This window comes from Hippichthys cyanospilos, chromosome 9 (assembly GCF_059441005.1).
Source record: "Hippichthys cyanospilos isolate Australia breed blue-spotted pipefish chromosome 9, RoL_Hcya_1.0, whole genome shotgun sequence".
NCBI classification, from domain to species: Eukaryota; Metazoa; Chordata; class Actinopteri; order Syngnathiformes; family Syngnathidae; genus Hippichthys; species Hippichthys cyanospilos.
The window spans coordinates 22507731-22531045 of NC_142377.1; the positions used below are offsets into that span (position 1 = coordinate 22507731).

At 43.1% G+C, this 23315-nt stretch overlaps 1 protein-coding gene and 1 long non-coding RNA gene across 3 annotated transcripts; both read left to right on the plus strand.

Annotated features, from left to right (window-relative positions):
- Window positions 1-7108: 7108 nt before the first annotated feature.
- Window positions 7109-12480, plus strand: LOC148419532 (uncharacterized). Of its 2 annotated transcripts, none has more exons than XM_088424559.1 (3): window positions 7109-7715; window positions 8800-9335; window positions 10046-12480. In XM_088424559.1, the coding sequence occupies exons 2-3, from the start codon at window positions 8807-8809 to the stop codon at window positions 10600-10602; spliced, it is 1086 nt and encodes a 361-aa protein (XP_088280685.1). In that variant the 5' UTR covers window positions 7109-7715; window positions 8800-8806; the 3' UTR covers window positions 10603-12480. The 2 variants fall into 2 exon arrangements, with proteins under 2 accessions (XP_088280685.1, XP_088280684.1); XM_088424558.1 differs by having other exon boundaries at window positions 7110-7715; window positions 8797-9335.
- A 267-nt stretch (window positions 12481-12747) lies between these two features.
- LOC148419533 (uncharacterized) lies at window positions 12748-20804 on the plus strand. Its single transcript, XR_015866591.1, has 3 exons — window positions 12748-12845; window positions 16323-16424; window positions 20443-20804. It is a non-coding gene; the product is annotated as an uncharacterized LOC148419533 (long non-coding RNA).
- The last annotated feature ends 2511 nt before the right edge of the window (window positions 20805-23315 follow it).

Sequence of the window (23315 nt, forward strand, 5' to 3'; positions counted from 1 at the left end):
ACCGCTATTTCAAATGGAAGCTGACCTAATGCTAACGTGTTACCAGTTGGAACGCTAACATAGCAAAACAGCATCCTGAAAAGCAAAAGCGCTACAGTTAGCTTGGTAAAGAAAAGTGCTTTATTGTAAGTGAAACCTGTACCGTATATATTGAATTTGACCCAACAAGCTATTTCAAATAAAACCCGACAAAATACTAACAGTCGGAATGCTAATATAGCAAAACGGCATACTTAGTTGCAAAAGCGCTACACTTAGCTTGATTAAGATTTGACACAGCAAGTTGCATTTGGTCACAATTTGAAAGCTAACCAGATGCTAACAGCCGGTATGCTAACCACGTACGCGCCGCCGAGTGACCTTTCGCACCGGTTCTCCCTGTACCCCCAAAGGCCCGGCCGAGGGCGAATGCGTTTGCATGACACCGGCGATCGGGTGGACGCAAGTCGACACCGCCTGTAAATTTAGGCGGGAATGTCTTGGCGGGCGCCCTCCCGACACCCGTCCGCCCGTTCGGCCATTTTACGCGGCTGATTTTGGACCGCCCGACGCTGGGTTACATGGGGCGGAAAGACAAACGATTGAGCGGTCGCCAGTCAATTCTGACACGCGGAGACACCAAATGTGAAACCGATGATGAAACGGGGACCGACGTGGCGGCGGCGGCTCGGCACGTGACGGACGGGGCCATTTGGCGCCGCCTCCGCCTTTCCCTGGCCCGAACGCAACACGAGCGTGAAAGGGGGTGCGCGCGTCCTTCCTGTTCTTGGAAAGACGCGTAGTAAAGCTGCACATGTTGCGCAGCGGGCCCAGCGCCGCAACATCTGCAGCTTCGCTCACGCCAGCACGGACGGCGACCGTTGCAACAACTGCTGCTGAAATTCACACCCCTTTCACGCCGCTACACTCATCATTTTAACCATTTTTTTGTCCTGTATCTGCTCGTGCTTTGACAGGCGTGATAATTAAAGTTATTTATGAATATTTATGAAATCGATTCCTTTGTAATAAATTACTTTATATTAAGTACTTTACTACTAAAGTACTAAAGGATTTGGTACTAACTATTAAGAAACCTAGATAATCGATTACATTATGCACTAAAGTAATCAATTACTTCATTACAGAAGGTAATTTATTACTTCAGTACTTCATTAAAAAAAAAAAAAATGGTGTTGACTTCCCTTGTAATACCCTAACAGGGATACTACATTTTCTTTTCAAACGAAGAACAAATTAATTGGAACGTGAAGCAACAACTAACTTGTGGCGTTCCTGAATAAAGTACGCCAATACAATAGTGTTTCAATGCTTTTCACACTGTTTTAATTTTTTCTCCCCTTTTTCTTTTCATCCAAAAAAATGCTTTATGTTGGTTAGGGATTACTTCGCTAAAAAACAAAAAAAACGAGTAGGGGCTCCATTATGTAAAAAGGTTGAGAAGCACTGCTGGAAATTTGCAGTCAATGTCACATGTCAATCATGCCGGCGGACGCCACTTGTCAACAAACAATATGCGTCCATGTCGAAATTTTGGAATGCACCCCTTTGAAAGTTTTTTTTTTTTCCCTCGTTCACAGTCTGGCGTGAGTCATATTCTCAATTTTGGAACATGTTTGATATTTTCCATTTTTTCCGAGAGGGAAGTGAGGCCGCGTCAGACGTGAGTCAAATTTGAGACGTCTGCTTGTTGTGTCCAAATGGACTAGCAAGCAATCGTAAACACAAAACGCGTTTTGACAAATTTCAAAATAATTACATTTTTAAAAACATATTGATTGCTTTATTGAAGCGTCATGAATACTTACGGAAATAAGTATATATTTTTTTCATGAATTACCTAAATTATGGGGTCCTCGCACCCCACTTTGAGAACCACTGCTCTAATCGACTCCATGACTTGCCACACTCGGACGTTAGTTCAGCCTGCTTGCTTCTTTTCGAATGGCGCATATAAAGGGCACATAAAATATGAGCTCACCATTAACAACAAACTGCTGGCTTTAGTACAAAAATGTACACAAATTACATTCATTAAATCAATCAAATGCGATTCATTTCAATTTAAAAAAAAAAAAGTTAATTAGATGCAAATGAGTACATATCAATGCTAAACTTTGCACATGCTAACGAGCTAAACGCATACAAGACAGCGCTTTATCACATGCTAACGTTAGCTAGCATGTTATCCACAGTCACAACACACAAATTCTGGACATATTATCATAAATGACAACATTCCTACAAAGAAAGTACAACTTACAGTCTTGTGGGCCACATTTCCTTCCTTACTACAAAATGTAATTTCAACAGCGGCCAGAAGCGGCGCCAAAAACAAAGATCAAGCCCAACAAAGCACAAATGAATGAACTGTTCAAAGTATCAACGAAATTAGTGCCAAAACGTCATTATTTCAGGTGCGGACCTTGCAACCCGGTACCAGTTGAATCATGGACCGGTACTGGGCCGTGGACCGGAGCTTGGATACCTCACATTAAAAAAAAAAGAAAAAAAAGTTGGTCTTATATTTGGCCAATAACGGCATTTCACGGGGTTGCACTAGCTAAAAGCTAGCCCCGTTTTTCTTTGGAGCAAAGTCACCTCTCTTCCCATTGGCTAGCCGGGGTGTAACGTTAGCGCCGGCGAGCCAAATGCCAGGCCGCGATCTAATTAAAGCGTAAGGCGGGAAGGCAGACCTAATAAGGACGAGATGAGCGCGGCGCGCGTACTACACGTCTACTCGCTCGCGCGTCGGGTTACAGAGTTCACCGGGCCATCGGGGTTCATCCGGTTCCCGGGTCCGCGGGTTCTATGAATGGAGGATGAAACCGGAGCCGCCGCCACACGCTTCCGAGCCCGTTCCGAAAGGCGGCTAGCTAGCTGGCTCCACATTTGGAGCGGCAAAGTGAGGCCCCGCCCCTTTACGCCCGGCACCGTCACCCTAAAGATTTTTTTCGATCCCAGCTTGGAGCGGGTCGTATCTTACTACGCCGTATTATTTTTAAGAGTTGAAATGTAGCTGGCGACGCTTCTCGGTAGTCGGTTAAATTTAGAAGACGGGTTTGGTTTCACTTTTCAGGAACTTTAAGAGGAACCCGGATCGCTGACGCTACCCCTAAGTGACCCGGGTCTGAACCGAAAAGCGCCCGCCGGTGTCCGAGCTATGGCCCGGGAGGTCATTTGCGCCCGCCGTCCGTTATTTCATTTTTACGTGGATGCTTTCTATTGGTAGGAGTAAATGCTAAAATGATATTTTGACCCCGCCCCCAATTCTAGGTAAAAAACAAATGAAAATGTTTGATCAGTGTTAAAAGTGTGAAATTAAATTCTCACCATTTTACAGTATATCTTCAAATATAGCATTTTTAGCAGTTTTCGATGTTTTAAATGATTAATATTATTTTTTTGTAATGAATATTATTTATACTTCATATTATTTTACATTCTTTAATTAGAAATTATAACAATTATAATGATGATAATAATAAATAATATAGAAAATAAATATTCTTCTTCTTCTTATTATTATTATTATATTATTCTTTATACTTTGTCATTTTACACTCCCAATTTTGAAATTATAACAATTATTGTAATTTTTATTTATTAATATAATTATTGTTGTTGTTATTATTATTATTATTATCATCATTTATACTTGTTGTAATTTTACAATACCAAATATAACAACAATAATAATCATCATCAACATCATAATAATTGTTGTTGCTAATTCGGATCGTAAAATACATAAAATATAAAAAACAAACTATTTGTGTCTGGTTTAATACATTTTTAAACTACATTTTTCGCTGTATTTATTGGCCTAATGTATTGCGATCCTATGACATCCGTTTTATTCGCGGCTTGTCTGCCGAAAAAATCGCATCACTAATGACAATGAACATCCGTATAAATCTTACCGAAATAAAGACATCCAAAGTTTGGCATGAATATTCCAATCTATTTGCTTTTAATTTGAAAAGAAAATAGATTTGTCCCTGTTACGGGTTAACAGGGGAAGTCAACCCCATTTTTTTGACACCGATATGTCGTATGTGCCCCCACTAGTTAGACGATGCGATCGCTTTATTGGATTTGAGCTTGTTTAAGAAATTAAAAGTCTGTAAAAGTAGGCGATCCTCAAAGGAAAACATTCGGACACCCCTGCCCGACCCTTAACCCCACGCGACCTTTGACCCAGTACTGTTTTCGTCCTTGGCGACTCCCCGACTGCAATCCCGCGGCCAAGGAGGGCGCGTGGCGTCGCGCCGAGTGTCGCCGATCGGAAAGCAAACGGATTCGATGAGCGGCGGGCGGGAAACGGAGCCGGCCAATCGGCGGGCCGCCGGCCCGGTTTGCAGGGCGGCCTGTAGGTGGCACATTAACCCACTTTTTGTCTAGACCGCCTCCCTCCCTTTGTGTGACCGAATGTCCCCCCCCCGCCCTGCCCCCCTCCTAATCTGGAGCAGCATCTTTAATTGGGAGGATCACGTTGCAATTTGCTGCCATTTAGGGAGATATAAAAATGCGTTTGCAGCCGGCACAAATAGCTTCCATGTGCCGCAGTCCCTGCAAGGCTGCAATTATGGCTGCTATATATTTATATGATACTATTATACCTATTGTGAGCTCGACATGCACACACATAGCGTACACAATGGAATGAGCGTGTCGTGCGCTCGCTGGGACGCACGTGTGCAGCATCCAAGCAAATCAACTTTTTCTGCCGTATTTCAGCCATTTTCTTCCGCATCGTTCCGGCCATGTTTTTAGCCAAGGGATGATTCACTCCTCCTGATGTCCAAGTGGCTTTGCCATCCGGTGAAATTTCAGCTTCAGTCTTCTCTCATTGCGTTCCCTTTGACGTGAAATGCCTTTGATTTAAAGATCGAATGGACAAAATATCGCACCTTGGCGCCCTTGTGTGGTGTTTTGATCTTTTTATGTTATTTTGTCAGCATCTGGGTGAAATTTCAGCTTCCTCGTGTCTGCTTTCATTGCTCTCCTTTTGTTGTGAAATGTCTTGGATGTAATTGGACAAATGCTGCACAATTGTGTGGTATTTTGACCTTTTTTGCCACCATCGGGTGAAATTTCAGCTCCCGAGTGTCTCCTTTCATTGCTTTCCCTTTGATGTGAATTTCCCTTGATGAAAAGATCAAAGGAAAGGAATCCTTGTGCAGTATTTTGATCATTTTGGGTCATTTTGTCACCGTCGGGTGAAATTTCAGCTCCCTAGTGTCTTCTTTCCTTGCTTTCCTCTTGATGTGAAACGCTTTTGATGTAAAAATCAAAGGAATGGACAAAATACCGCATTTTGTGCGGAATTTTGACCATTTTTTGAGTCATTTTGCTTTGCACTTTTAAACGACTATTTGAATGTAGATGATCCTGAAAAAAATATCTAAAATTGAATGAAACAATTTTGCAAATTGGAAACCATGCACAACTCATATATTGTCCTAATATAAATGATCATTTATTATATATTTTAATCAATTTCATTTTCTACGTCGATGATTATTTTCTCTATCATTTTGATGACTTTGTTATGTTGTGTTTAAGTAAATGTAAAAATCTCGTTTTTTCTTTAATCATCAAACTTTTTGCCTTTTTTGGTTGTTTTTTTTATGCACGTATGTATGTGTACATGTGCAAATAGGAATCGGAGGACAATTTGCGTCTCAGTTTGCGGTAGTGAAAAACTTGGCGTCTCCTTGCAGCATTCCTTGGAGCACGCCGAGGGCTCACGTGCAGCCGGGGCCGGCCGCTTGTGATTGGCCGCGCGGGCCAGCGCGTCCCCGCTCCGTCCGTTATGTAAGGAGGCGGAGGAAAAAGACCCGCAAGTACGGGAGCTCCGGTCCTGCCAACTCGGACACGCTTCACCTCTTTCGCGCATCCCGCGCCGCTTGATGTGTTGCTGCGGGGCACCGACGGGGAGAGGGAGAAAAAAAACAAAACAAAACAAAGAAAAGTGGGCTAAAGTGGAGAAAATTGGAACAAAGTTGGACTCGGTCATTCTGGAGGAAGAAATAACAATCAAGTCACATCACAAATAAGGAAATGTACACATTATATATATTTTATATATATATATTTTATTTTTCTTTTTCTTCTATTTCTTTTTCTTCTATTTTTCTTTTTTTTTTTTGGCTAAGGGAGGGTCTAAAATATTTGCTACTAAATGAATTAAGAACTAAACTAATCACGGACTAGGTACTAAAGTAATCAATTAATAGAAGTATTATAAGTTTAGGGTTTATGCACTAAAGTAAACATAAAGGACTATAGTACTTAAAGTAACCAAATATCTGAGTACTTTAATACCAAAAGTGAATCATTACTTTAAATTACTTTAAATTACTTTACATTTTTACTTTAAATTATCACTTGATTACAGTACTTAATTATATCAAGTCGTCGATTGCTATAGTGCGTCATTGTCGAAAATAATTGATTACGTTTGTAATTAATTACCTAAAATAACTGATTGTCTCAGTACATCGTTACCTGAAGTAATTAATTACTTGAGTACTTAATTTACTACCAGTAAAAAAAATATGACATTTTCCTTTGAAATTGTATACTGAATCCTCCGCGATATTCGTAGTTAACATTCACTGCCAGTTATAGATGCTAGCTTGCAGTCAGCCAACCAGCAGGGGGCGAGCTCGTGATTGAGGCTTCATTGAGCTGCCTAAATAATAAGCTTGCAACCTGTATTTTTAATATTTAAAAAAACTAATGCGATCAGATTATTTTGCATGCTTAACAGCATAGAAATTTGATAAAAAATTGATAAGGAAATTCTCTTTACAAACTATTGTTTCTACTTTTTTAATTTCACCAGCTAAAATACATAATTTTAAAATAACTCCAAATAGTATCAAATTCAATCAGTAACTTTCTTTTATTTAAATAAATGTGCATATAATGTTTGCTGTTTTGTGATGGAAATTGAGACTGTGTTTTAGTAACAGTACTTTGAACAACATAATTTACATTTTTAACGTCGGTAACATTAATTTCAAACTATTTTTTTTTAACATTTGGAACTTGTTACAATTCCGAACAAGACCTCGTTTATTTATTTTGGATACGTAAGTCGGGTACAATTTATGTACTGGCCCTTTAAAAAGAGACAGACAGCCGTTGGGGGCGAGACAGGCAGGGAGACACCCGGTTTCTCCTCTAGGTCCACGTGTGTCGACGTGCTAACTTTTACAGCCATCCTTTTCCTTGAATCGCAGTTTGCGCCTGGTATCCTTACGCCGTCGGGAAGAGTTAGACCCACCTCGCGCGATACTTTCCTCGGTACCGCCGCCCCAGTCGCTTTCCCGCCCGGACCTGTTGGAAAAAGCGACTTTTGCCGACGATTAATTAACCGGTCCCGCTCCGGTGCGTCGCCGGTGTCATTTTGGCGCGGTTTTTCCTCGCGGAGGGACACGGGCGAGCCTCGGCGATAAAAGCGCTGCGGCCCCGACGGCCACACCCACTTTACGTGCTAACAGCTAGCCGCTTGCTCACGAGCAGTCGGTCGCGCAACATGCTGCTCGGTTCCCGGTCCGACTTGACGCCGCTGCAGCTTCTCTTCTCCGCCGAATAGTCGTCGTCCCCTTCGGACATTCGCCTCCTTGTGGACTTCGACGTCCGTGGATGTTTTTCTTCCACTTAGCTCCAATTGAACTGTCTCTTTGAAAGCACAAGTGCCGGTAAGAGCGCTTCTCTTTTATTGTGGGGGATTTTTCTTGTCTTTATGACGACCGGGCTGAAAGTGTAAACGACGACAACCGGTGCAGTTTGAGGGGAAAAGCTCCGGGGGAAGGTTCCCACGCGTAGAAACTGGGCGTGTGACGAGCGTGGCTTTTAAACGAATCGAGACGCCGCTGGGTGTCGTCCTCACCCAAACCTCCGTTTAGGAATAGCGCACATTTTCACAAGCTGATTAATGACTGTAAAACGACGTCGATTTTGATGAATTATTCGCTTTGCGCGTTTATGCGATGTGACTAGAAGTAATTCGGCGCCGGTGTTTGTGGTTGTAAGACGATGAGAGCGCTCCAAAAAGCGCACACGTGGCTGCAAATTAACGCCGCACTAGGGCGTTTTTGACATCACTGCGGAGGAACCACCCCTCATTAGGAAATGCGCACATTTTGAACCGGCTGCATCATGGCGCAGAAAGCGACGCGCTCTTCGCTAAACGCGCGGCGTATTTCTTCGCCTTATGCTTTTGAGAGTAAATCGGCGTGGGTGTGTTTTGTTGGACGTCACGTTGAAACTAAAGACGAGGAAACTCGCGGATCGCCATTGATGAGAAAACATGATGCGTGTGTGAAACGCATGCAGAACACAGTGCGGCTTTGTTGTTCACGGCGACTTGCAAGACCTCCACGCAGCATGTGATTGTGACATGACCTCCACGCCCTGCACACAAGAGCTGCACGGCGCCTTACAAAAGTGCCACTTGTGTTTTGCGTCAAGTGAGACTTGCTTGACCTCTTTCATGCTCTTGTTTGAAAATTGTTGAAAGAAGGTGTTGCTGCACCCCCTCCTACGATTCCTCCAGCTGTTGCAGTGACGTTGTGAGAAAAGGGTGTGGGCTTCTTTTTTGGGGGGGTTGCAGCCTTGAAAAGAGTGGGTGGAGCCCCAGTCATGTAAACATGAATAAAAGGCGGCACGCTTCGGGTAGACGTCTTGAGTTCACTTTCGCTCTGGGGTTAACGCGCTTATCTGGATTTTTTTGTTTCTGCCGTTGCCTTCATTTTTTTGTATTTCCTGGGGGTGTCTCAGCAGTTTGAAGATGTTGCAAAGCTTCGCCCAGCCGCAGGACTGGCTCTACTCGGAGCCGCTGCTCTTCGACGACGAGTTCTGCCAAATTCTGATGAAGGACCTGCAGTCGCTGCCCACCCCGCCGCAGTCGCCCCCCATGAAGGCGGGCGCCAGCGGGGGGGCCAAGCCCCTGTCCAGCGGCGACCAGCTCAGCTTCGTGTCGGACATCCTGCTGGAGGACTACGACATGCACCTGGACTGGAACGCCGCCTTCGACAGGGAGGAGGGGGGCGGCGGCGGCGGGGGAGGGGGGCGTCCCCGCGAGGAGGACGCCGGCGAGGACGGCCTGTGGCGATGCCTGGCGTCGGAGAAAGGCGCCGAGGAGAAACTGCTGGGCTCCAGCCCGCTGCTGTCGGACATGGACATGGGCATCTTCGAGGAGCTCGCCGGCTCCACGCTGGACTGCCAGAGCCTGATGGGGGGCCGGCGGGCGGCCGAGGCCACGTCGGACTACTACTCGGCGGGCGGGGACGCCTCGCCGTGCTCGTCCAGCGACTCGGGTGAGACGCTCGCGCGCCGCCGTCAATGGGGTTTTCAAAGGCGGCGTGGGCGGGGCTTAGCTGCCGGCTGTCTGACTCTCCGCTTAAGCGCGTGTGTGAAAACAAGTAATGACTCATGCAGGCCACTGGCATTGCTGTTAACCGTACAGGAAGTGGTGAACCGCTTTGCGTTAAAAAAAAAAAAAGAAAATTTTGAATGGATTTGTAGTCACCGTTTCAGCGTTCAAACTCTCAAGCACGTGTTGCCCATTTGCCACAATGAAATGATCCCTTTACTGATTCCAAAATTTCAAAATTCACACATCAGGAAAAATTATTCAATGAAAAACAAGTAAAAAAAAAATTTTTAGGTAAATGCTTTTTTAATTTTTTTTTTTTTTTTTAATCCCCAAAGTAGATTTTAAATATTTTGGAATCTGGGCTTTTTTTTTGTTTGTTTGTTTTTTTTTGTTTTTTAAATCAAACGTGGATTTCAAATGATAATTGTGAATTTTGTACATCAGGCTTTATTTCCCCCGCTAAATGTAATGTTTTTCTTTTAAATCTCCCGTAGACTTAATGATATTTTAGAAGTTGCAAATTTTGTATTTATTTTTTTTAACCCACCAGAGTAGATTCTAAATTTAGTGCATGAATTAGCATTTTCGGGGCTATTTTAGCACATTTGTCCCAAGTGTAGCGCTCACAGCATTGTGTTTGTGCGGCGACAGAGGAGGAGATCGACGTGGTGACGGTGGGCCGCTGCCCGTCGGGCCACAGGCGTGGCGACGAAGAGGACGAGGAAGAGGAGCGCCGCGCCCTGCGCCGCCACCACTTTGAGATCCAGCTGCAGCACAACTACGCGGCGCCGCGCCCCGCCTCCCCCCCTCCGCCGCCGCCCGCCCCGGGCCGCCGCCCCCGCGCCCAGCACGCCTCGGCGCCCGCGCCGCACGCCCGCCACCACCACCAGCAGCAGCATCACCACGCCCCGTGGCGGCAGCCGGCCGAGACGGAGGACGAGGAGGAGCGTCGGCGCACGCACAACGTGATGGAGCGCCAGCGGCGCAACGAGCTCAAGAACTGCTTCGTGCGCCTCCGCGACAACATCCCCGAGCTGTCTCGCAACGACAAGGCCTCCAAGGTGGTCATCCTCAAGAAGGCCCGCGACGTCATCCGCGGCCTGGAGGACGGCGCCCGCCGCCTGCACGCCCGCCGCGACAAGCTGCGCGCCAAGCAGGAGGAGCTCAAGGCGCGCCTGCGCCTCCTCCGGACGCCGCCGCGCTCCTGAGGAGGGACCAAACGCTTGACTTTTTGCTTTAGGGACGGAGCGGGATGCGCTGACCGCAACGCACAATGATGGACGCGCACACACACACACACACGTTGCCATGCCTTGACTGCTGACTGTTTGAACACACACACACACACACACACAAACGAGGTCAGTTCTTGTGGGGAAACTTGAACATGCACCACTTGCTAAAAAAAAAATTTTGGCTGGGAAAATTGCAGGATGAAGCTTAGAAAAAAAAAATGGCTGGAAGAGTCTCAAAGAGAATTGGAGGGTTGGGGGCCATCGTCCTCAACTTTGACCTCCGAGGCCCAAATTGCAAGCGAGTTGTGCATTCAGGACGTCTTGTAGCCATAGCAACCAGCAATCCCTCCGCCATCAGAACTTTTGGTGGCCTTCAGGTCTTTTTGGGGGACGTCCACTTCCGGGAGCTTCCACTTATTTTTTTAGGGGTCAGCATTTGATACCTCAAACTCTGTTTGTTTGTTTGTTTGTTCTTGTTTATTGTTGAAGCTGACAACTACTGATGGATAAACAAAGCTTCCTGAAGCACTTGTGATTTTTTTTTTCGGGGGGGGGGGGCTGCTACTGGTGCTCTTGGTTCAAATAGTCGAAGAGATGTACTGTTTAGTTTTGAATCAAGAGCACCATCTAGAGGAGACAAGTGAAATCACTGGTGCTTCATGAGGCTTCGTTTCCCATCCCGCCGGACAACCAAGTCTTGACATTTACTGTGGACCCCACATTGACATCACATAGTTACTCGTTTGTTAATTGCAAAGTCTCATGCTTATTTACATTTTTTTTTTTTTACCGGATCACCTGCTTAACTTTTTTTTTTTTTTAATCCAACCCAGTTTATTGACATTTTATTGAAACTTTTATAGTTAAAAAAAAAAATTGGGAAAAAATATTGTTGGATCTGGGATTTTTGCTCACAACTGGGTCCACTGTACAATGAAATCTCAATTTATGAACATGGTTGGTGGAGAAAAATAATTTGTTTACAACAGTGATGGGGAAAAAAACATTTTTGATTGAAAATCAATTCAACCTGCAAAAAAGCCATGATTGTTGACACTTTATTTGCTGATTTCGGCCCCTAAAAGGCCCCAGGGCCTCAAGTTTGACATGTTCTGTAATCTTGCCAAGTTTTATTTTTGATTTTTTTTTTGCGGCGGAAACACTGTGACACTCAAGTTTTTGTACTTCCTCTGTTAACGGCACGGTCCACTTTGACATGTGCCGGGACCACGCCCCCCAGTGGGGTTTTCAGTCTTGTCGGAACAGGAAGTAGCTGCTGTGAACCTCTCTGGTTGATGCGCGCCGACCCGGTCGGGAGTAGAACTTCGTCGGTGGTCGTCGAAGCGAAAAAAAGACTGCAGGGATGAGTTTGAAAAGCTACCTCCGCCTTGGCCCCGCCTCCACATATACACACCCCGCCCCCACCCGTGTCCACCTTCACTTCGTAGGTGGCTAAAATACTGTACAGATTTTTTTTTTTTAACTGTACATTTTGTTATTGTAAATTATTTTGTTTAGTTTCGTTTTCCCGGGAGTTTGTCCATCTGAATTTTTTGAATATAAAGATGTTTTTTTTTCCCACCAGCACTTTTTTTTTTTTTTTTTTTTAAATATCGATAAAATTTAAGAGTTAAATGTTTTGCTTGAATTGCCTCTACCCAAATACAACTTTTTCATACTACGCGGTATTCTTCCTCAGGAATTTAAAAATGTTAAGAAATTCTCCAAAATAACGCTGTTGTGATGTTTGCATAGTTTTCTTTTTTCCCTCAAGAGTTAATTCTTGTAAATTTATTGACTTAAAATGGAGACTGGGTTTGAATTAAAGCTGTCATTTTTTGTGGCATCACATTACAATATTTGTAGTACTGTTGTGAAATGGTGTTCAAGTTCTCCCTTCACCTGCCTGCTTAGAAGGCGGGATAGGTGGAGGGCTAAGTTCATGTTGGTGACTCCTATACAAAAGAACCTTTTTCTCAAATGTATAGCAGGTACAAATTAAAATTGGGAGCTGCTACGGTACAAGACGCATTTAAAGTTCAAGCAGTTTTTCAGACAGGCACGTTCCGCGCTGCTAAGTTTGGGTCCTTTGTGGCTCTTGGCGCTTTGGCAACCAGTAGCTCGTTAAGTAATTAAAGTGGGCCTCTTACGAGATTTACGACGTGTCGACGGTGATGACGTTCGAATGATACGTTGTGCTGGTTCATCCACAAGAGGTGAGTTCAATTGCCATTTAATGTCTAGTTTTTCATTTATTGCTAGTTTTAGTCCTGCTATTGATTGACGTGTGTGCTAACATTAGCATTAGCAGGCGCACTATTAACATTACGTCACTCGTGCCTGTAACATTCCTGTTCTGGGTCGAACATAACATTGGAGAAAGACAGTATTTTTTTATTTTTTTGTACAATACCTTTTATTAGCCAAGGTAACTATAACCATCATCCGAAAAAATGACATCTGTCTACACATTCGTGAGTACATTTCAAAGCCAAACATAGGCCTAAATGAACCAGAAATATTACTGCTATTTCTGGGGGGTCGCTGCAAGATTTGTTAGTAATGTTACATGCACACACTTAAAACAGCTTATTACGTGATAGTGCAATAGGACACACACTGGGTCATATTGACAATAGTGCTTTTCCTCTTACACACTGGTAATTACATATAACCAGAATATCCAATTTGAATACATTTTTGTTTGTGCATTTGTGACAACGATTAAGATAAACATGGGTCAAAATTCTGATATTTTAGGTTCATTGGATACACCTCGAGGTCACATTGACCCAGAGCCATGATTGTTGTTCCTGAGGAATTAACATAACACACTGGTAAAAATCTAAGTATTAAATGATGAATTTCGTGCATTTTTGGCACGTTTGAGGGGGTTTGCAAGACTTGTTAGGATTTGTCATTACACAAAAAAAATCTATAGTTTGTGACACTTCAGGATAGTGTGACCCAGACACATGATTCCTGTTCTAGAGAAATTAACATAACACTCTGGTAAACAAAAAATATATAATGATGGATTTTACACATTTCTGACACGTTTGGATTAGTAAATACACCTTGACTTTATCGCCCTTGCAAACAAACTTAACAGGAGCGTTGGTGCACATAATATGAAAAGCGCATTCGCACCTGAACTTGTCCCTGGCTCCGCCTCTCCCGAGTATACGACTCCGCCCCTCCCGAGTATACGACGGGTGGGGACGAGGCTTACATGACAGTCGCGTGTTGTGCAACCGTGTGTCGCTATGGACACGTGTGTGCGTGTGATGTAGGTCAAGGTGAGCGTCAGGTGTGTTCAGATAACGAGCCAGTGAACACATCACATGCCGTAAAAGCTTCCGATAAACTTTTTTTTTTCTTCTTCTTGCTCAACTCTGAGCCAACAAGACGAATATACGCATAGTTTTGCGTTTGGGGATTTTGTATTGTTGTGTTTTTTGTGCGTGTGGGCAGATGCCAAATGTTGAGTAAGCTCCCTTTATGTGTCAAATGCTGAAAGCAAGAGTGTGACGTGACGTCAGAGGGGAATTTTGCCGCTTCACAACAATGCGTCCGGGTGCTGCCCCTCATTTGCAACTCTTGAACGGATGGCCAAATTTCACCTCTCAGGACGGGGGCTAAAAGGGACTGAAACCAGCAGAAAAAAAAATAAAAAATAAAAAGCCTTACACAGACGCACTCATGTATAGTAAGGAGTTTTTAATATTTCAAAAAAAAGTTTATGAAGGCATTTTTCCCCTTGAAAAAGTAGATCCGTGTTTAGTATGATGGGCAGATGGTCGTTTTTTTTCCCCAAAAAATACCTTACTTGGTCTTTTTTCCTGGGAAAAAAAACTACATGGTCTTTTTTCTCCCCCAATAAAAACGCGTTACTCTACATGAGTAACATTTTTTTCTGAGAAAAAAAAGGCTTACAACACATGGACTTTTTTCAAATAAAAATGCCTTATATACCCGATCTTGTTTTCTAGGAGAAAAAATGCCTTACTATGCATGGTCGTTTCTTCAATAAAAACGCCTTATTATACTTTTTTTTTTTTAAACGCCTTAGTCTATATAGTCTGATGTTTTTTCCAATAAAAATGCCTTCTATGCATGGTGTCTTTTTTCAATAAAAACACCTTTTTTATTTTCTGGGGAAAAATGCCTTACTATACAGTACATGGTAGTTTTTCAATAAAAACGCCTTACTATACATGATCTTTTTTTCTGAGGGAAAAAAAAACTTTTATTTTCTGGGGGAAAATTGTCTTACTATACATGTTTTTTTTAATAAAAAGGCTTACTGTACATGATCTTTTTTTCTGGAAAAAAAAATATAGTCTGGGTTTTTTTCCAATAAAAATGCCTTCTATACATGGTGTCTTTTTTCAATAAAAATGCCATTTTTTATTTTCTGGGGGAAAATGCCTTACAATATATGGTGTTTTTTCAATAAAAAACGCCTTACCCCATGGTCTTTTTTTCTGAGGGAAAAAAAAACTTATTTTCTGGGGGAAAAATACCTTACTCTACATGGTCTTTTTTAATAAAAAAAAAAGCTTACTATACATGATCTTTTCTGAAAAAAAGCCTTACTCTATATAGTCTGGTGTTTTTTCAAATAAAAATGCCTTCTATACATGGTGTCTTTTTTTTTCAATAAAATCGCCTTTTTTATTTTCTTTATTTTCACCCCGTGAATACCCATGCATAAATAAAAGTAGGATTTGGATGTCATGTTTTTTTTTTTGTTTTTTTTTTTTTTTTTTGAAATGATGTATGTAGGGTTTTAGAATTCAGGTTTCCAACTCGGGTTTTAAATTAGGGTTTCAAATGGAGGCTCCTTTTTCAGAGTTGGAATGCGGGTTAGAGCGTTTCAACCTCGTGGTTAGTGCGTGAATTTTGGTGTACAAGCTTAGTTAAGGTTTCAAATGAGTTTTGGGACTTGAATTTAGCTAGCGTTGAGTGCTTGCGCCACTGGCTGGATTAATCCCCCCTCTTCAGCGTCCATCGTGATGGCTGTAAAGGTTGTTAAGGAGGAGCGCCCCCTCCCTTCCCCCCAAGCCACCTTCGACCCTCATTAACCTTCCCCCACCCAATCATAAAAAAAAAGCTGTGCAGCACCCCACCCCCCGCGTCCACGCCGGTCGCCCGTCTCATTTGGGGGAAAACCTGGCCAGCTGTGTTTGCCGCCGCTGTTATCTTTAGTAAGTTTGAAAGAAAGCCCAGGGGGAGGGGGGCTCCCCGAAACACAGCCCACCTTCGTCTTTTCCGCCTTGACGGGAAGTCGGACCAAAAGTGAAAGTGTGCGCGTGAGAGAGTGTGGAGAACCGGCTTGAGTCAAGTGCAAAAAAAAAATAAATAAATAAATAAGTGTTGCCAGTTGAATTCCCTAGTTTTGCTACTTTCATCTTTCAATAACGTGCGCCGTCGACTGATTTCTTCTTTTCAGAAATTTTGGCAGCTGGAAAACGAAATTTGAGACCTCAACCAGACAGTTTTAGATAGGCCTTTAGTCTAACGCTTGAAAATATTTGAAGAAAAATATAAATAAAAACCTGAGAATGAATGTCTGGACAAAACATAAAATTACGTCATTGGCATTGAATGAGTTGGGTTTTTATTTAGAAATCCACAACAAATAATGCCACAACAGTTTCATGTTTGCTTTTTTTTTGTTTGTTTTAAAGGATCTCAGGTGATAAGGTGAAGAATAAATGAAAAGAGGAATCAAAAATCGGCCATCTTGGAAAACAGCATGAAAGTGTCTGCAAACGTCGACTTATCTTCCTGTAGGTAATCCCGGCTGCTTTGATATCACTATGACCACTCCATTTTGTACTTTTTTTTTTATTAATTAAAAAATGAATTCACTACCAGCATTTTGGATAGCGTAAGCTAGGTAGATAAATACAAGCTGTAGATAAAGAATTCACGAACACTCGAGGCTTGATTGTTTGACGGCGGTTTGTTGAGGAATGACCACACAGCTGCAACACACACACACACATAACACATGAACAATTTCAAACAGTGGGCTACACAAATGAATAACGTTTGACACGCTAATCGCGTACACACAGCTAACAGTGAGCAACTGTGTACGCCTAACAGTGACATGTTGCCAAATTAGCGCAAAAAATTAAAGTTAGCTAGCGATAGAAGCTAGCGACAGATAGATAGATAGATAGATAGATAGATAGATAGATAGATAGATAGATAGATAGATAGATAGATAGATAGATAGATAGATAGATAGATACTAGCTAGCTAGAAATTGCTAACGAGAAAAATACAAGCTAGCCAGATATTATCTAGCTAATATGGATGGATACATACTAGCTAGATAGATAAATACATATAAACTTGGAAGCTATTAGCTAGCTTGCTACATACATAGATAAGAACCAGCTAAGTTAGCTTGAGAGGGATAGCTTGCTAGAATAGCACATGTGCGCGGACAGAGGGATGCTTCATGTTGCAGCAAGTGGCAGTGACAGATGAACTTTTCATTGGTGGAGACAAAATGTGTTTCTTTGCTTTTACAACAATTGGACACGAGCACACACGCGCTGCAGCTGTCTCATTTTGACGCGAAAGGCTTTGCAGTCATTTTTTAATGACCTATAACACACGTACGTTTGGTTTGTTTTTGTTTTTTTCGAAGGGGAGGTGCGCATGTAGTCCCTGATAGACATATGAAAATGTGTTTCTAGCTGAATGATACAACGCGGCTAGCTTAAATTTCTGTCTACAGTGTAAAAGTAGCCGCAGTTGCCCAAATCTGCAAGTTGAGATTTTTTTAACTTTTTTATTTGGTTTGTTTCTTTTTTGTTTGTTTCCTTTGTTTCAAAACAGTCATAAAATCACTATCTTTTCTTTGTCAGGTCTGACTTTGAACCTCAAGAAAAACAATGAGGTAATCCTACTGTGGACATTGCCATAAATGAAAACCTGTGTAATAGTTTTTTGTTTTTTTTAATAAAACTTATATTTTGTCCCGATTGACTTAAAAGGAATAAAAATAGCGAGGTAAAACAGCAATAGAGAAAGCAGTTGAGCGCCGTTATGATTTTAGCGCTTGAGTTTTTCCTCCACGTGACCCCTGAGCTAAAATAAGTTTGACACCCCTGTCATTGACACAAAAAAAAAAAAAACTTTGGCAAATATAAGCCTCACTCCAAATAATATTTGACTCAACAAATGTGTTAGGGGATTTTCACACCCGATTGTAAATTCTGTGAATCGAGGGTGGAACGTTCGGCTTCCAATTGTGCCCCCCTTTAAAAGAGATCCTCCCGGTGATCTCTTGGGGGTCGCTCAGCAGGAGTTCGGGTCTCCGCAGGAATGCGGCTCCACAGGATCAGCTGGTGGAGCATTGACGACCCCTTCCCCCGTGAAGAAAGCGAAGTGACTCCTTATCTCGTGGGGACACCGCTTCATTGTTGTGGCCCTAATCCGCCCCCAGGGTTTTTTTTTTTGGGGGGGGGGGTGGATAGATAGATCGATAGATAGATAGATGATCTATCATTTAAATATACTTACCAGTTAGATACACACGAGTTAGCTAAATAGATACTAGCGAGATCAATAGATACAGCTACCTATATACAGTAGAGAGATGCATACTAGTTAGCTCTATAGATACTAGCTAAATCATTAGATAGCCTACTAGGTAGCTATGTAGATAGAGGCATACGAGTTAGCTAGATACAAACTAGTTAGACAGATACTAGATAGCTAGATGCATACTAGTTAGCTACATAGAGACAAGAGAGCTAGATAGTTACGTATTAGCTAGCTAGACTGATCGTACGATCTACCTATCTAGATACTAGCTAGCAAGAGATATAGACACATACCATTTGGCTAGAAAGATACTGGCTATATTGATGGATACTATCGAGCTATTGATGCATAGTAGTTAGCTAGATTTAAGCTAGCTAGATACATTCGAGATTGCTAGATGCATACTAGTTAGCTACATAGATACTAGCTAGCTAGATAGATCCAAACTCACTAGCTAGATAGACACAAGCTAGCTAGAAACTGGCTTTCTATATAGGTAGATGCATTCTAATTAGATAGATACTAGATAGATAGCTGCATACTATTTAGCTAGATAGATACTAGCTCACTATACTGATACATACAATCTAGCTATGTAGATACAGTATTAGCTATCTGCATAGATAGATACATACTAACTAGCTAGCGGGAGATTGACTAGCTAGATAAATACAAGGTAGCTAGACACTATCTAGCTATATAGATAGATGTGTACTGGTTAGCTAGATACAAGATGGCTAGATAGATACTTGCTAGCTAGACTGATGCTTACGATCTAGCTGTCCAGACATTAGCTAGCTAGATAGATACAGTACATACTAGCTAGCGAGCTAGGGATTGACTATCCAGATAGATACAGTACATACTAGCTAGCGAGCTAGGGATTGACTATCCAGATAGATACATGCTGGCTAGATATTAGCTAGCTATATAGATAGATACATACTGGCTAGCTGGATAAAAAGATACAAGCTAGGTAGCTAGACTCTTAATCTAGTGGGGACACCACTTCACTGTCTGGCCTTAATCCGCCCCCAAAGAGTCTGGGGGTTTTGCCAAAAGACAATTTGGCCATAGCGGGGGGAAGAGGCGAGCGGGGGTCAGCAGTTAATGATCCTAAATCCTCAAGGGGTCAAAGGTCTTTGAAGAATCCACTTCCGGGAAACAAAGGAGTCCTGTTCTTTGGGAACCCCCGGGCCTCCCGCCGAGACCCCGTTTTGGGATTCAATGCGCAATTGTGCCGCTAATCTTCGGCGTCGACGTCATGCGTTAAATGCAATTAGCTTCCACCAATCGGGAGGAGGCGACGGAGTCTTTCTTCCGTCCGACAGATTTGAATGTCGCATTTTCGACCGCCGGCATTTACATGACAACAAACATTTGAAAAGGGTCAAACGAGCTACTGCAAAAGACTCAGATCTCAAAACGTCGTTGCTCAATGAAATCGGTACAAATGGCACCGCAAAACATTTTAGGATGAAAAAAAGACAAGTACTGCGCATTCCAAGTCTGCCTCGTTAACTATTTCAATCCCAAAGAAGTGATTTTACGTCTTTAAGTGTCCAGCCGTTCGTAAAATATCATATAAAAATGGCTGCCACTGAAAGAGTTCAAATCAGTCTTTGCTACAACCCTAATATATAGCCAGTAAAATGTGTATTTATGGGGGCAAGCGTTAGTTCTGTGAGGTTGGTGGGCCCTGATCTAGGATAACAAAGTATTTGTATTTGGATTCTCCACCCCAGCAATGTGCAAAAGCTGAACTTTCCCACACTTGATTGAATCCCGATGTGCTGTCGCATATGCGGGAATTCTTCTGCTGCAACATAAGAGCAAGGCGAGAATCTGAGAACGTTGACAGATGGAGCTTCTGCCATCAAACTTGCCTCATGCGGGTCAAACACACACACACACGCGCGAGGGGGTTTTCTATCACACTGGGGACATCCCAGTGACATCACCTTTTCTTAAACATCTCCAGAATTTGCCTAACCTTTAAGCTGACCCCAACTAAAACCCCACTCAAAGCTCTACTCTAAAAACAAGTCTTCACGCTGTTAAAAGCATTTCTGGACTTGTGGAAATGGGCCCCACAAGTCCCCACAGAGACAGAGAAATACACAATCTCTTCCCCACCATGTAGCAAAGCCGTGGGCACACACGCACAAAGGGTTTTCTATCAAAGTGGGGACATCCCATTGAACATAATGCAATTACAAGTTTTTTTTTCTTCCTCCGCAGATGATTCAAACGATCAGGATTTTCATCAGATATCTGCTGTAAAGCATGCTGCATACCCGCCCTCTAGGACTGAGTTTGGACACTCCCGTGCAAGAGGTACCCCCACAAAAAACTGTCCCCACCGCGGGCACACGCGTGCGCCCCAACACTGGCTATTTTACCAAGAAGCCGCCTGCTTTTTCTGGGAACACGTCCCAGTGCCACCCGCAACCTCTGAAAAAGTGTGCTGTAGAGAAAGAGAAGGGGCGGTCGCGGCTTGGGCTGGGTTGGTCTCGGACAATACGCGGGGGGCCCCAAAATGCTGTGAGCAACTCCCCTCACTTTTGATGATTGTCCTGTCCGGTTTTGAGCGGGGACCTTGAAAGTGTCCTGACTGCTCACGGTGATCAAACGCTGGCCATTATTCAGGGGGCCGCGTTGGGCGCTGACAGCGAGGGCCAAGGTGGCGGGGGTCTTCCACACAACCCCGTAACAATGGCTTAACACCCCCCGCCCCCACCCCTGCTTGAATTTCACCCCCTCTCAACTAATCACAAGATAATCTTCACAACCTCAAACGACGCGCTTGCGTTTCCCCTAAAAATAGTTTGACAAATTTATTCTGAAATGGTATACAGTCTTTTGAAAGAAAAAAGAAATTTATTATTATAATTATTATTTATTTTATTTTTTTAGACCCAATAGCACCACAAAAAAGTTCTAATAGGCGGAAAAAAAAAAACCTTATAGAGACCTGCCAAAGTTTTTCTCTTTTTTAAGCTGCGTAAACGTAAACTGCGTGCACGCTGCTGCGGGAGGCCACCGGGAAGAAACTTCAAGCAGAGAGAGAATATGAAAAAAAGAAAAAAGAAACGCTCCTGGCGAGATGTCGACAGTTGGACGAAAACGCCATGCGGTCGCGAGCAAATGACGGCAAGCAATGCAAAACAGCTGTCAGTCAGTCAGTCTGGCTTTTCGCTGAACTCCCCCGTTTCCAGGAAGCCCGTGCGAACGCGGGTTCATCCAGTGCACCAGCGCCTGTGCATCTGGATGAATGTATGTATGCATGGCGCGGCACGTGAGGGGCCGCCGTTCACTGTTTGCCCCGCCGGCCAATAGCCCGAGAGGAAGCGCCGCTCTCGGCCAATCGACGAGCGGCCTGCGCGGGCTATAGAAAAACGGGGAGGGTCGGGAAACTTAAAGGCGATGTGGCCGGAAAACGCGCAACAGGACCAGAAAAATGTCAACTACTCAAGCTTCCGGGGCTTTTTTCTTGTTTATTTAAGGCTTTGCTAATATAATCGCTTATATAGGTTTTCTCGAGATGCTCGCCCTCGTTCAAGCGTTTTTTTGGGGGGCTTGGACTTGCGAGCAAAAATTCAAGGCGCAGGTGCTCATCTGTCCTTAAATTCAAAACGTAGCTTGGCTCGATGCTGTCAAACAAAACTGACAAAGCTAACAAACAAAACAGTGGCAGTAGGAATATCAGTCTTTAAATAAACGACAAACAGCATAGCTTAGCTCAACGCTAACAAACGGAACTGACAAAGCTATCAAACAAAACGGTGGCCGAGAGCTAACCTGATTCGAATCAGCAACTTAGCTTAGCTCAATGCTAACAAAGGAAACTGAAGAAGCTAGCAAACAAAATGGTGGCCGAGAGCTAACCTGATTCGAATCAACAACTTAGCTTAGCTCAATGCTAACAAACGAAACTGACAAAGCTAGCGAACGAACAGCTGGCAGTCATCTCACCTGACTTTGAATCAACAACTTAGCTTAGCTCAATGCTAACAGGCAAAACTGACAAGCTAACAAACAAAACGCTGGCAGTCAGCTCATCGATCTTTCAATAAACGACCTAGCTTAATGCTAACAACTAGTGTAAAATGCCACAGGCCGTTGACGTATAGCAATGTTAGAACCGAGCAAGGAATACTTTTCAGAGGTGGGAATTTCACAAATGTTTTCGCTCCGCCATTTTTTTGCAAGACGAATCAATCAGTTAGCCTCAGTCCGTCTCTTTATTTTACAAACGCTTCTGTCATTATTTCGTCACCACAAGGTGGCGGACAAAACATACAAACGCCAAATAAGATTCAAACGCAGAACCTCAAGAGTGTGACGCGCTAACCACTAGTCCACCTTGCGTATCCACACACACACAAGTAACGTCTCCAATGTGTGCATTGTCTCGTATTTGCCTTTGTGAGTGTGTGTTAATATTGACACAGCGCAGGAAGTGCGATGGCGTTTGCCAGTTAACCGTGACACGTGGGCGTCACACAGGTTCGTTGGCATGACAGCTGGAAAGCGGACTAACGCAGCGACAGGAAACGGTGACGATTGGTCGACTTTTTGTGAAGAAACACGACAGTAGTAGTAGAATGCGCCATGACGATTGCAGAACAGGAAATGGAATTTATTTCTCCGGCCTGCACCTCGTTTTTTTTGCTTTGGGTGCATGTTTTGTTTTTTTTAATGTACGCAGGAAGAAGTCAAGCTAACCGCAGACACAAGTGTTCGTTAAAACTTCGCCATCTTCAAAACAAATCTTACGTTCTCCAATTCTCGTCTATGCCTTGGAAAACCTTTATTTTGAAATTGATCCCGACAGCGTTTCCTGGCCTAACGACGTTGTGGGGAAATCACTTTCAATTGATAATGATGCTAATTGATGATTCTTAAAATGACTTAATTATGCCGACATTATATGAAATTGTGCCTCTTGCTCTTGAATTATATTTAATAGGTATCGAAATATTTATAAACTCTCACAATTGTTTTAATTTCCTACTTAACCAAAAAGTACAAAGAGTTCACAGCGTCAGCAGCATCTTTTGTGAAGTTTTAAATTGATTCATTATCAGGCCATCAGAGTTTTATAAAATGCC